Source organism: Monodon monoceros, unplaced genomic scaffold, assembly GCF_005190385.1.
Source record: "Monodon monoceros isolate NGI ecotype Baffin Bay Population unplaced genomic scaffold, NGI_Narwhal_1 Super_Scaffold_13, whole genome shotgun sequence".
NCBI classification, from domain to species: domain Eukaryota; kingdom Metazoa; phylum Chordata; class Mammalia; order Artiodactyla; family Monodontidae; genus Monodon; species Monodon monoceros.
In genome coordinates, this window is record NW_021703769.1 from 74,496,946 (window position 1) to 74,512,754 (window position 15,809).

At 39.8% G+C, this 15,809-nt stretch overlaps 1 protein-coding gene across 1 annotated transcript in view; it reads right to left on the bottom strand.

The window, feature by feature from the left end:
* Nucleotides 1-15,809, bottom strand: part of AUTS2 (activator of transcription and developmental regulator AUTS2) — a 1,114,904-nt gene that overhangs the window by 833,772 nt on the left and 265,323 nt on the right. Inside the window, 1 exon segment of the mRNA XM_029220383.1 lies at nucleotides 2,951-3,163. Within this exon segment, the coding sequence (XP_029076216.1) occupies nucleotides 2,951-3,163 (213 nt within the window).

Sequence of the window (15,809 nt, forward strand, 5' to 3'; positions counted from 1 at the left end):
GTGCAACCATTTTACAAGACAGTTGCCAGCTCAGCATCTTCTAAGTCAGTATGTATTTATACTTAAAAACATAATCCAACAAGTAAGTTCCATTGGGGTGGTTACTACCTAGAACACTTTCTTTTAACAGTATGGAAATGGAGAAGAGCACGGGAAAAATATACTGCTTCATCGGGATGGGTGCAAGCTCAGCTGGAGCTTTTTTTTTTCCACTCTCCTTTAATGTCTTCACAGAGGCAACCAGTTACAGACTCCAAAACTAAATACTTTCAGACCTACTATGGTCTTCCTTTACAGACCTCAGCAACACTATATATCTGTGTTATTCAAAAACTTAAAGAATCATGGAACTGAGAAACCTTCTAATCCAAATCTCTCATTTTACAGATGGGCAGCAACAGACAGTGATTTGTTCAGGGTTTCATAATAGCACATATGATGCTAGGAATACTATAAATGAAAGTATTACAGCTTTACCTCAATTATCAACTTCTGTTTCCCTTCCTACTAAAAAAAAACCACTTGGATAGTATACTCTGGCATCAACACTGAAGATAAGAAAACACCACTTATTTTTAAAACTCTTACATAGGCCAAAGATACGATTCATTCTTTCCTTCTCCATGATTCATAAAAAGTAAGTCAAACTAATTGCTTTTCAAATATTTTCCCTGAAATAAGGATAGCTCTGATTTCAAACATCATTAGTACCAGAAGATGGATAATTAAGACCAAAAAGCTACTCGAATTTGAGACATACAAGTCCTTGCCTTGTAAGATCATAAACTCTTTCACTAGAGGACAGAGTAGAAAGAAGGATTTCGAAGACAGAGAACAGAAAAGTCAGATCAAGTATGGGAGTAAGAGAGTCAAGGATGAGGAACCACAGCTGTGTGTAAGCTCAGAATTAAATTGATTTCTTGTCTGAAAGGATAAGAAGCCCTCCTCCCACCCTGTTGGAGAGGCAGTGGTTACACTGCAAGCTCTCTCCATTTGCTACATATCTCACATGGAGAGGCATGAGTTGGAAGTCACAAATACCACAGGAAAACTATCTTCTATAGAGCCCAGCCCTTCCTCCCTCACCCCACTCTCTGTCAAAAAAAAAAACAAAAAGTTTTTTTTTTTTAAATCTTCATCCAAATGTGGTTGCCTTCAACTTTCCGAGCTCTTTCTCTGCTCTCTGTACTTGATAGTTTATCCTGTTTTCTTCTTGAGCTTTCATAGGCCATTTATATGACCACAATCACTCCCTCCAACCAAACCAACTCACGTAGTTTCTAAAAATACTTGTAGACTCCCTGCATCCCACGACTTGGAGTCCTTATCTCAAACAAGGGAAGCAGAATATACAGGGAAAACAGAGAAAGGCAGAGAAATCTGGGTCTAAACCCTAGCTCTGTACCTCAATATTAAGTGGCCTCAGACAAGTCACTTTAAGCCCCAGTTTTCCCATCTGTAAAGTAACCATAATACCATCTACTAACCAGGGTTGTTGTAAAAATTGTAGATTATACTACACAAACTCCCTCACTGAACGACTGTACCGTGCTGTGCATCAGATAAATGTTAATAATAACCATTATAACTCTAACCTGGCATTTCATTTCAGGACAAAGAAAAACCGCCATGTGTGTCAGAGCTGGGGATACTTCCCTGAGATCCTCCTGAGTCCATGCTGAAATCCATCACTGTAGGTATTTTCTCAGAAGTTTACCCATCAAGTTCCACTCTGACACCAAACTGCCCACTAAATCTTATTAAGGACTTTGATCTTTCAAATCTTTTAACTGAAATTCATCACCAAAAATATATTCTTGATTCTTTGTAAGAAAAATTTCCAAACTGGCTTGACCATTATCAAATAGGAAATTTGAGATGACAAACTTCTGTGCCTAAACCCCTAGTGATTCTAGCTCATCAGGTTCTAGGGTAGAGCTAGAGTATGTGTTTAATAAGGCTCATGATATGATTCTAATGATCTGTGAGGTTTTAGAACCAGTTTTGTCTGATCCTAGATCTCTTCCCTCTGCAGAGAAACATCTGCAAACTAGGAATTGCCTGTTCAGCTTCTAATTAGCAGCACCTGCTCTGTGAACCACACTCCCTTCCTCTGCTTCCTTCAAGTGATAGTCAATCCCACCCAGAGGTCCCTCCAAAAACAAACAAAACACACCCAGGACACAGGTAACTCAGCAGGTGCTAAAGCCTCCGGATTTGTGCTGAAAAACTGCTATAAACAGCTTCATTTCTCATTATTAATCTATCTCACATGGGGATTTCCACAGGCAGAAAGGCTCCCCAAATGCCAAGAGCTGTATTTTCTTGTGGATCATTGAAACCTAATTATTAAACAGCCCAGTAAGCCCCACTACCAGACTTTCATACAATCAGCAGATCAAAAAGACAGTCCTGAATTATAGGCTGTGGAGGACACCTGAAGAACCAAAAGGCAAACTCATTACTTCCAGTGCTCTCCCACATGCCACAGTATTTGGGCTTCCCTGGAAAATATAAACCTTATGCAGGGTACTGCCTGCATGCAGATAACCATTTTTAGCACCTCAGAACCTTGAGATACACAGTGTATTTGAACAAATCTGCCTGTTTCCTTTGTTTTACCTCAGAGGATCTGTCCCTGCAAGCCAGTCTACCTGGACCATCACCAAGACTTCCGTTAGTCTGCCCTCAACGCCAGTAGCGCCAGCAACAGGCTTTGTTACACGGAGCACATGTGACTGAAAGGGTACTGTGCTAAAGTTTCAAACTGTGATAAAAACAAAGAGCTTGGTTTGGTATATTCTTTTAGAAGCAAACACACAGCTCTGCAGGGCAGCCCTCCGGCACCCAGCAAGGATAATATCTTCTCCACCTGTTAGGAAGAATCACAGAGAAGCAGGCACCTGAGGAAGAGCAGCCACAGGAATGAACAAACCCTAAGCTTCCTCACCTGTCTGAGTCCCTTCGGCATTTTCTTTCTCTTCCCGAGGTGCTGGCAGAGATTGCGGTCATTTTCCCGGTCTGAGCTGTAGTGGTGTGGGTGGCTGAGTCTGCTCTTCTTGGAGTGAAAGGACAAGCCGTTGGTAAGTGCTTCCCGTTTCTTCTTGGTCAGAGGGGTCTGGCGTTTCTCCACGCGTTCCTGAGGCTTAAGTGCTACATCTTTCTGTAGAAAAAAAGAGAAGGAAAGGAAAGTGGTGGTTACATAGGTGGTTAGCGTCACACCCAAAACAGAGGCTAAATGGGGTTTCTAGAAGGGAGGGAGTAAATAAAGGCAAGAAAGTGCGGTATGAGACTACCTAAAACTAAGAAACACGGCTCTCAATTTTTCTGACTCCTTAATGCCACAAATATATCCTTTCTATTGTTGTTGGGGAAAAAAAAGCTCAACAAAGCACAAAGTATCTGTCCATTAAAAGTGCTTTCACTGCCGCCTGGGATAGTAGCTTTCCATCTGGCTCTGCACTAGGTCCAGCACATGCTACTCCCTGAGGAGGCTTAATACACTCACTTCCCAAGATGGTACATCAATTACGTTTCAGAAAAGGAGCACTAAGTGCATGCGCAATTCAAAAAAATCAGCACAAGACTGAGCATGCCAGGGCCAGGTGGATGTGAGCCAGCAAGAAAGAAACTGTCAATTCACATGATTAAAATGTTTCCTTAATGCATTATATTTTTACCACAAGTTCCTCTGAGCATCCTTAATTCTCATCTTCTTTGCAAAATGTAACAACCATATTATCACCAAGATCAACAGCAACTTTTCATTTATTCCTGTGTGTGGCTGGGGGATGGGGGAGGGTGGGAGAAGGATCATGGATGTTCTGGAATAGGGAGCAGCACCTGTAGGAACTACAGGCAAGCATTTCAGGCCACATGACATAGGTGAGTTCTGTGCCTTGAGGCAGGTCAGGACATCCTGAGATACCAAAAGACCTGGGTTTGAGCTCTGACGCTGACATTATTCATTATGAAACTTGGAGTAAGTCACTGCAACTCTGAGCCCATATGCAAAATGGACTCAGATATGACCTGATACAATATGTGTGAAAGTCCTTAGAACCCTGAGAAATGTACACATTAAGCAATAACATTAAAATGATTTGGCACTCAATCATTTGTTAATGAATAGATATGTTCCTCTTTACACTGAAAATGTTCCTTCCTGGAGCCTCATCTGCACACAATTTCTCAGCTTCTGTGGTCCTAAACACACATATAAAAATAAAGTAAAACCAGGGACTCCCCTAGCAGTCCAGTGGTTAAGAATCTGCCTTCCAACACAGGGGACACGGGTTTGACCCCTGGTCGGGGAACTAAGATCCCACGTGCCGTGGGGCAACTAAGCCCACGCACCGCAACTACTGAGCCCGCATGCCACAACTAGAGAGCCCACGTGCTGCAACTACAGAGCCCATGCGCTCTGGAGCCCACACACCGCAACTACTGAGCATGCGTGCTGCAATGAAAGATGCCGCTTGCCGCAACTAAGACCCGATGCAGCCCAAAATAAAATAATGTATTTTTTAAATAAAATAAAAAATAAAGTAAAAACAAAAACAAACATTCCCCTTCATCCATTTCTCATTCTCAAAATACCACTCTCTCTTTCCTCTCCTTCATAGCCAGTATTCTTGGAGCAGTTATCTATCTATTCTACCTCTTCCTAATACCTCAGCACTTCCGACTTGACACACACGGTGCTCCTTGATGTCTTTCCCAATTCAGCCACGGCCATTATTGGGGACCTTGGACCTTTACATCTGCTTTGCCTTGGCCTCAAAAGCCCACCCTTCTACTCCCCTCCCTTTTCTAGTTCAAGAACCCTTCCCAGTGGCTGCCAGTTCAGGGAGACTATTCTGTAATGCAAAGCACTGTTCTCAGGTCTCCACTCACTCAACAAATGTTTTTTGTGCACCCAGTATATTCCAAGTACAAACTTAGCACTGCCCTGCAGGCGCTGGGAAAACAATTGTATGGGAGAAAAATCCCCACATCATGGAACTTAGAATTTAGGGGACAGATACTAATCAAATCACACAAATATATAATTGCAAACTGAACTAACTGCTCTAAAGGAAAGCTAACAGGGTGCTAAAACTGAGGGAAATGGTCTAGTCCAGAGGAGGGGGTTGTTGCTGAGGAGATGACTGCCATTTGACCTAGATCTGAAAGTCTGGGCAGAGAGAACAGCTTGTGCAAAAGCCCTGAGGCAGCTGGTAGCATGATTCTTTGAAAGAATAAGGTCGGTACTAAGTATCAGTAACCCCAGTGCTTCACTTACAGAGCCAGGCAAGTAATAGATGGTCAAATTATGCTTGCTAAATAAATAATACAACTAAAATATCCAAATCTATAAACCACAATAGTGATTTAATAATATCTCAAGCTGTCTCTAACATAGAGTGAGTGAAGCAAGCTAGAAATGCGGATAGAAGCAAGAAACCAAGAAACCCAAATAAGCAGGCACTGCTGGCACACAGGAAGGATCACAGCAAATAGCAAGAAGCCCCAGAAAAGGAGAAGGGCCTTATCTTTGGGGCAAGAATATATCAAAAATAATAATCCTACAAGGCAAATGAGTAGCTTCTGGTCTAACTTCTAGCTGCTTCCACTGCAGATGGTTTACTCTCTGCCACTGAAGAGGCAGGTCTCCCAAGGCAATGAAGATGTGGTGAGGAAGTGTTTAGAGGACAAGGTGAGATCGAAGCAAGTACACGTAGCCACTAATTCCAGTCTCAGAACCTCGCACACTATGCCTAACCGATGACAAATGTTCGACAAATGTTCGACAGATATCTGCTATGTTTATTGCTTTGTCCAATGTCCACTACCACAGTCAGCTAAGTCAGGCACCTGCTCAGAATCTGGCCTCAAATGTAACCAATTTAGTCAGCTATCACGAAAAAACACTCAGGTATGATGGCAACACTAGCAGAAGCAGCCAGGTGAGTCCCACTGGGGACTGCTTCTATGTAATACGATTAAATTGTACCGCTTCTAAGGGTAATACATAAACTCCCCACAGGCTGAAAAAACACCTTTCTTTGTCACACTGTCCACCCACTGCCCTACATCATATGGATGTAGAGTATAGGGTTAATAAACAAATGATATTTAATAATGTATCAGCTGTGCTTTTAGAAAAAAATTATGCCATTCTCTTCGGAGACCAAATCTTTTTTTCATACTGAAGGTGCTCCAAAGTATATTGAAAAATATGTGCAATTCCATACAAATGTGAATTAATATTTATGAGAGTATGGTATAATTTTTTCCAAATCCATTTTATTTTCATGTAGCATATTAATCAAGGCATTCTCACTGCACCACAGAATAGCTACACAGAGCAAATGGACCCCATGCCGTGACATTAGCTTGTAAGAGACCTGCTGAAGTCTTAGCAGCAGCAATACAATCATCTCAGCTGCAATTAATATTGAGATTTTCAACTCTGGAGACTGTCTGAGGGGAAGAGGGGAAGAGGGGAAGAAAGAGAGGATCAATATGTGTAAGAGGTGGTAGCTTAAGAGGTAAAGAATGTAGTCTTTTAAAAGTTTTTATTACATAAGAGGTTTTCAAAGATTGTCTTTAGAGAGTATCTTTATACTTTCAAAGATACAGTTTTATTTATAAAATTACTGCATAGACCCTTTGGAACAGTTCCTGAAAAAACCAGGCTGCTATTTGTTTGTTTCCTCTATAAACCTATACAGACTGTTTACTGTGTATCAAGTAAAATAATCATTTCTCAATGGCTGTCTTGGGGGGGGGGTGAAATGACAAAAACTGTCCATTGTAAGCAATGAGACTCAAAGACAAACAGCTTATAAACTACTCACCTTATAACATTCTAAAGAGTTGCACACATGATTATATACGTGTGTATATGTGCATATATCCATCCACCAACAAATTATCAGCAACTAATTTAAGAACTTCCTTAAAGAAACTTGGGCAGCCTATAAAGTACTGCTTCAATATAAGAAGAAAGATTGTCTGGTTTATACAATAACTTTTTAGGATCGATGAATGGCAATTTTCAAAGGCCTGTTGAGTCATTACCATGGTTCCCAAAGAAAATTAATGTCTATCAGAACTATCTACAGTGGTTTTTGAAAATAAGATGACTATGCCCCATACTCAGCAAGGGAAGCATTTAGCACACTAGCAAGGGATGGGGGCAGGAGGATAAGGAAGAGATCTGGAAAAAATGCTTTAAGGCATTCATTTGACAATCACAGAAGAAGTAAGAAAGCCAACCAGCCAACAACAGAAGGCTAGCTGGGAGGAAAATGATTTAGACATATTTTCTGGCAATAGAGGGGGTAAGTGCACAAGCTATGTACAACAGGCGGGGAACAGGTTTCTTGAATAGTTAAAATTATGTGATTTTTTAGGTCACTGGTGATGCAGGGCATGGCCACAGCAGTGCATATGCTGAGAGGGAGGCTCAGAGACCGACTAACCAAGGCAATCTCCTCCAACACCCAGCCTTTCTTCAAAATAGGCGATCTTGCTCTTGACTTTCCTTTCTCCCAAATTACAATCTTCCACTAAAGAAAGGCTTCCTCTGCCACTCTTAAAGTTCAAAATGAAATGGTTCCATGTTGCACCAACTAAGGGAGAGCAGCGAATTGCAGATGAACCCTGTGTAGGCTGCACAGCTCCATTTGCTGATTAGAGATGAAGTCAGAGACAACAGCAAATGAGGGCACAATTCGCTTGCCTTGCATGAAATAGGTTTTAGAAAGAGAGCCTCCATCTGATTTTTCCAGCCAAACTAGTGTGAGGGCAGCCCATCACTTACAAATATGTGTGCCTGCATGTGCCCAAGTGTACGTACATGTGTGAAAGAGGGGTGTAATCTAAGCAGAACCTCTTCTATTAGTTCTTTGATCTTAGGGATTTGCAAAGAAAATAACAAAGACGCCCAGAGAAAAAGAGAAAGTGCTTTCTCTGTTACCATCACAAGACATTATCAGCTGTGTGCTGTCATTTTAGTCTGTCAAGTCCTTTCTTGATTTATTATATTGCATTTGTATCTGTTTTTGAATGGCTTTACAAACACTGATTCCAATACTTCTCTTAAGTGCAAAAGAAGTAAAAGGGTTTACAGTGATAATAAGAAGTGAAAATTAGAGAAACAAAACATAACAGCACTTTTAAAACTTAACTCTATATGGATATGTTCACAGTGGTCCCCCACTTTGGAGTTTTGAACAAATGGACTTATGAACAGACTTTCAGGGCCTAAACTTTTTAGTAAGTACAGGAGACTTATAGGAATTTACAAATAAAATAACATGGCATTCAAAAAAATAATCCCTCATGTTTTCATCTTTTAAAAACAAAAATCGAAATACCTACTATATGCCAGGCATTTTGCCACCTGTTAGATTATCTAAGAAAGGATCCCAGAACTCGTGCAAATCGGTGAGCTATTACTCTAAAATGGGTTAGGCAAGAAGCAAGTAAGGTGCTTCCTATTGCTATACTTCACGTTGGATTAAAATTGCAGCCCTGTATTGTCATAAAAATAAAGAAACAGATCAACAGAATAGAGAGTCCAGAAATAGACCTATTGATATATGGACAACTGGTTTTCAGCAAAAGTGCAAAAACAATTCTGTGGAGAAATTATAATCTTTTTAACAAATGTTGATGGAACAAGTAGATATCCATATGCAAAACAGATATGTATAATTTGATCCATATCTCAATCTAATTAGGAACATTAACTCAAAATGTATCATTAACCTAGGTGTAAAACCTAAAACTAAAAAATGTCTAGAAGAAAACTTTTGTAACCCTGGGTTAGGCAAAGATTTTTCAGATAAGATACCACAAGCACAATCCATAAAAGAACAACTTGATAAATTATACCTCATCAAAAATGAAAACTTCTGCTCTTCAAAAGACACTTAAGAAAATGAAGATACAAGCCACAGAACAGAAAAAAATATTTCCAAAGTGTATATCTGATAAAAGTTTTGTATCTAGAATATATTCTTTTAAATTCTCCAAACTACATTAAAAGAAAACAACCCAATTTTTTAAAAGGACAAAAAATGTAAACCAATACTTAACGAAAGAAGATATATGGGTGACAAATAAACACATGAAAAGATGCTTAGCAACAGTCATCATTAGGGAAGTGCAAATTATAACCGCTACATAAATATTAGAACGGCTAAAATGAAAAAGCATGACCATCTCAAGTATGGACAAGGATGTTGAGGAACTTTCATATACTCCCGGTAGAAATGTAAAATGGTACAGCCACTTAAAAAAATAGTTTGGCTGTTTCTTTAAAAGTTCAAAGTATACCTACCATATGCTCCAACCATTCTACTCTCAGGTATTTCCCCAAGGAAATAAAAATACATGCCCACATAAAGATTTGCCCATGAAGGCTCATATCAGCTTTGTTATAGCCTAAAACTGGAAAAACAAAATGTACATCAACAGATGAATGAACTGTGATATAACCCTTCAATGGAATATTATTACTCAGCAATAAAAAGGAATAACCTATTTATGCATGCTACAGCATGAATAAATCTCAAAACAATTATGCTGAGTAAAGGAAATCAAACAAAAAAGAATACATTCTATATGATTCCACTTACAATAAATTCTAAGAAATGTAAAATAATCAATAGTGACAGAAATGTAAAATAATCAGTAGTTCCCTTAGAGGTACAGGAAAAGGAGATTATATGAGGACATGAGGAAACTTCTGGGGTGATGAGCATTTTCAATGTCTTGATTGTGGCAATGGTTTCATGGGTGTATACACGTGTCAAAACTTTTAAAATTTTACACTTTTAATTCATGCAATTTACTGGTATGTCAATTACACCTCAATAGAACTGTTTTTTAAATGGCACCCCTGGCCATCATGCACAACTGACATATTGTTATTACCAATTACTAGATGACATTGGGTGTCCATCAAAAGGAACTCAACCTTCAGATTCCTGAAACAACAGGACGGCCACATTCTGAAAGCACTGGCTTTAGCCTATAATGTGGCCATGAACGTTCCACTGGAGACAACTCAGCTGTGGACGTGAATGTCTCAGACCGAGGAGCAGTGCCCGGTCTTCACATCACTGTCAGCGATACGGTGGAGTTCACACTGTGCCTTTTTTTTCTTCACCTCTCTCAGGTATTCCGAGGCTAACCTTTTGTAGAGCTTTTCCTATCTTTCCTTCAAGTACCTTGGTTACTGTTTGGCCACATCCTCTCTTGTGAACACATTAATCAAAGAGCAAAGAAAGAAAACACAGATAAATTTTTACCTTTCCTAAATGTAAAAACAAAGAGGCAGCTTATTAAAATACTATATGTAATACATAATGATGCATATGACATAAGGGAATCCAAATGGAGAGAGGAAAAAAAGGTTTAAAAAGAAGAGAGAGCACAAGCACAGACAAATTCAGCATGTGAAAACACCTGTCAAAGGTGTGGTGCCATTGTCAGAGGCAGAAGTGAGGAGCAAAAAGAAAAACCTCAAACCCTGGCCGCTGAGAAGCTTTCCTAAATTATGGGATGAGATCACAACTATCAGCTTAAGGGAGATTTTTGTGCACTCTGTGAATTGAAAAAGTCCCAGCAGTCTCCCATTCCCATAGATAATTGAGAGTTGGCTGCTGTTAGACCTTAACATGCTCCAAGTGGTTGAGTCCCTGGCAACCAGATGCTATTGCTTAAAACAGTTTAGGCTCTTAGCCCTGAAGGATTCCTAAAATTGGATTACAGTCCCTCCAGATAATCTGAGAAATACAGCATGACAAAAAGGAAACCTTAAAAAAAAATTAACTCCTCCATAACAGCAGCATTCTGAGAGCTGAGCACAGCATGACTGAGGCAGAAAATCTCATCAGCGAGGGCTTAAGGGCAATAACGTACACAAAGGGTGAGTCCAAAAAAGGGGAAGGAGCATAATGGAAGCCAGAAGAGAAAGTGGCCACCACACAATTCTCAGGCTTTTCGGAGGGCAGGAGTCTGGTTTGCTGCCTCGAGAGAGGCGAGCAGATGCAAATTTCTACTGCTTTCTCATCCACTCAAATCTAATTCACTGAGGTCACACACACACTTGAGAGGACGTGTAGTGCTGATGATACCCCTTTTAATTAGCCATTACTCATTTTTGACTAGGCATTCTATGCAAAAGATGGGGAAAGGGTTAATTAATGTACTTATTACACTGCAGCAAAACAGTTAGTAACTGGGCCTTCCCTGTAATACTCAGGTTGAGCTCCACAGGGAGAGAGGCTATAACTTCATCATCCCTGAATTCCTAGCAGAGAACACAGAATGAGGCACACAGCGAGCTGTTTCTGACCAAGTGAATCAGAGAAAGAGGACACCATGAATGCTCCTCTTACTCTAGAGGCTGTGCCCGCACCCTATGAATCTACTAGTCCCTCCCTCCTCCTTCCTCACATTTCTAACCAAGAACTTTCAAACTCATTATCCTCCACCACATACTTGGTAAAGCCATTATTATTCCCCTATGTATTAAGAGGGAGTGAACAGATCCTCAAGAGATAATGTAAGTTACCTTATTCAACCCAAGAGAAAACAAAACAATAAAGGAGACTTATTGGGAAAAATGTCAGGTCTTGCCATCATCTTTGTGGCTTGATTTCGTGGCTAAATTACCTTACTGAGTCTCAATACCTCCCTATTCACAGAAAAATCAAGAGTGGTTGATACTATCATCCAGATATTCGAGACAAGGACCCTGATTAGCCAGTGGAGACCTCTCCATATCCAGATTAGTAATAAGGTACAGACTTTTGTTTTCTTCGCTTAAAATGTTCCCAATTTCTTCTCTTCCCCAGATACCCACATACTACCACATCTTCACTTTAAGCGACCAATGAATCTTTAATTACTTAAGGAAAGATGCAGTGCATCCTTTCATTTCAGTTTTCCAACAGAGTGAAATAATGAACCAGAGGAGAAATAGAAAGCAAAATAAAGACTGGGATTCTGAGCCATGGAAGAGTCCTCCATTCTTTCCTGCCATAATGCTATACCAGTTCTGATCCTTTCATCTTCCCCAGAAGAGAATAAGAAAAAAAAATCCTGATGTGACTCCGAAGCTTACGAAGTGGGACAAAAGGGAAGACCACTAATATGTCCTTCTAGCTCTGGCTATTAAGAAGTCAAACCTCCATTAACAGGCGGCAGACAGCACCTTGATATTTGACTTTACTTAGGGCTACAGAGGTCGCGGATGGGTAAAAGTAACCACTTCTAGGAGAGGCTCATTTAGTAGAACAAAATCTCTCAATCCCTCTCTCTCTCACATACTCACACACACCCTCACACACTCACATGCACGCACAAGAGGCACATTCCACTCAGCAGACAGGAAGCAATTTCACAAAAGGTAATTTAATGTTTGGGAATATTTAGTAACAGGAAAAGCAACTTCTGGCAAAATTCACATTATGTGGGCCCTGAATATAAATAGTTTACACAGCATATTGGGAAGGGTACGTGGATGACAGACAATCCCTTTATGGCTCAAGTTTTTCAAGTGGTTCAGATAGGTGTTTAGAGAACTATGAAATAATTATTACTTGAGTAATAATTCTAAGAGAACTATGAAATAATTATTACTTGAGTAACAATTCTAACTTTCTCCCAACTTCCCAGAAACTGTAGTCAACTTCCCATTGGAAATGAGGAAGCATTCCTTCATTTACAGAGCAGTGATGCAGAGAACCAACATGCCCATGTGTATACACACCTCCTTGTACTCCACGAACAACTGTTACAGCCTTTCTCAAACTAATTTTAATTGGCTTGCCAAGGGCATAGACCAACCTATTTCAGTATCTATAAATTCAGTGTCCTCCATGAGATAATCTCTTAGGTTCCATTAAATTCCCTGATGTTATTATTATCCTGGGAGGCTATTTAGCACATATAAAACATTCAACCAATGTAGCTTAGAGTTCACTGATTCAGTAGAAGTTTTTCTTCCAGATCATATTTCCCAGACCTTTAAATATCTCTGTGAGATTTCTCTTACAGGAAAGCACCCTTCGAGTTCTTTTGTCCCAACTTGACTTTGATTTGAGAACTAGACATTGAATAAAAGGTCAGACAATTTCTGAATATAAAGTAAGGACTAATTTATGACTTTTTATAACCACTAATATTAGTATAGCAACTGGGAGTTGAGAGTTTACAAAGTAAAATCATCATTTCACTTGATTTCCTAATACCCTTATATAGCAGGCACCATCATTTTCACTTTCTAAATTAGGAAACCGAGGCTTGGTAAACAAATGACATCCCAAAGTCAGACAGTCAGCTATTGTCAACAAACTTGGAGTCCCTTGGTTCTAATCCTACTCTCGTTCCCTAACACCAAGTCATTACAGCCTTATTTGTAAGTGTCAGGATTATGACCTTTTGTTTGAAGAAAATTTTAAATTATAGTTTAGTACTGTCTCATTATAAAATCCTCTACTCACCTCCATTTCCCCTCCAAAGCATAATTAGGGAAAGGCTATGCCACTGACGTCAAATGTTTGAACTCTTTCTGAAGAATTCAAATCAGCAATAAAAATCCAGACAGAAATAAAAGCTTTGGCTTTTCTCTAAAACTGACAATTTTCACCATTTTATTTCAGGGGTGAAAAGTGGCAGAGAATGACACCTTTCTGACCTTAAAAAAATAAGAAGCTATACAAATGCTCCAGTCCCTGAATTCCACATGTTCTGCCTTTGTGGCTCAATAAATATTAATGGATAATGACAGCAGCTATAAATACCCACAGGTGCAAAAAAACAAATTCTTGTTTAGCGTATATTGCAAATGCTCTGTCACTAAATGAGACATGTACACAAGTTTCATGGAAAGTCTTCCCAGTCTGGGAGCTTGTTCACACAGTTCCAGCCTATGAATGCACACTCCCTTTCCACTCTCTTTCCTATCACCGACCCCTCATCTTCTATTTCAGGTTTTAGCCAGAAGCACTTTCTTTCCTTTAGCATCATATGGGTGAAAATAAAATGAACTATCCTGCAGGCTTTCCCAGAACACAGAAAAGTGTTTTTAAGGTGTACATTTAAGGTGTACCCACTGACCCGAGGCACAGACCAAATAAACTTCTAAAGCTATTTCTGCAATAAGAAAAAAATTACATACTGTAATTATAGTTGAGGGAAGAAAGGAGACTGTCCTTTCCACTGGTTACTACATTGACTGGAGAAATGAAAGGCAGTGTCAGTTTGCATAAGAGACTTGGATACTGATTCTGAGGCAATTATGTCATGCCAAGTTGTCCACATTTTTACTCGGTTTGCTGAACAAGCCACAGGCTTGTCTCTATACCAAAGCTTCCTATAGATAGACTTAGTGATGTTTAGGTACTTATTGGGTCTATCAGATTTGATAATGGAATCAATCTCTCCCTTTAGAAGCTCTGGGTTAATGGCAAAGTTTATTAAACTGCAGGCAGTCATTCAGAAAAGATCAATGGAGACATGATTACAGAGTAACGAGAGGATTAAACACAAGATTTATCACAAAATTAAACTGAATTAAATGTTCTCTGATAGCACTTGAAATGCTGTCGATACTTTAACTCATAATCTACGCTTTCTGTGTTTACCTAATAGGCAATTGGGATGTCTGACTTGAGAAAATGACTTCTACATAAAAACATAAGCCAAAGAGATTTGCTGAAAGCATTGAAAGTCCCTTCTGAAAATGTTCTCCCATTTTTAAGAAGCAGCATTTAATTTTTCTATAAGTGCTGTCCACAGTTAACTCAGTAGAGTTCTGAGTTACTAAGTATTGACACATAACCCATTCTGCCCATGCCTAAGGCACACACATACAGGCATCCCCCACTTTTCCAAAGTCCACTATATACCACTTGACTTTTACAAAAAACCTGTATCAGCATCTGTCTTCCCTAACCAAAAGAAATCCGAAGAGGACTTTCACTTTTATGGAAAGAGGTTTAAAGCAAAAATAGCATTCAGTGTCTGTTTTGCAAAGAGGTGTTATAGAGGGCAGCATCCACCCCAAGCAGCAAGAGTGGCACCACCAAGCTCCTTCCTGGGAACTACACTCAGCATCAAGTTGCCACAGCTTTGAACTGTGTCTGTAAGCATCTGTGCTTTATCTCAATTTATTTTGTGTATCCTTTAGCAAGATTGTGTCCTAAGGTAATTGCTTCTTGGCTTTATGCCATTTTGGCTTATGAAAGGTTTCATAGGAATGCCCGACTTTCAGATAGTGGGAGAAACCTGTACATCCTCACAGGCATATATCTTAGAAACTGTGTCTGCAAGACATACGTTAAACAACTTCCTTCTCTTTAAACAATTTTGTTCACTTCTCTCACACAGATGTAACATTGGCCCTTGATCCCATGAGGAAAGGGGGCTGGAAAATGTCATCTAGATGTAGGAAAATCAACCCTTCCACATCCTGGGAGGATTTACTGATGCCACCATAAGCTCAGCAAATTACATTCATAAAGGTGAAATCCCCTTCATAGCCTGTGAAAGGTAACCACTGCCTGTACAAACTGGAAACAGCATATACACTTGCAATCAGTGGAGGTGTCGATATACACGATGGCTGCTAAAACTGACATCAGTACCACAGTAAGAGAGAACAGCTCTGCAGGACCTGAAATGATAAAGGCCAGGCCTGCTGTGTGAGGTTGGGAGGGTATGAGCATAAGCAGATAGGTTGGTAGGGAAATCAGTTATGGGGCAAAAATTGAGCCTGTGGTTTAAACTATAACTTGGATGGC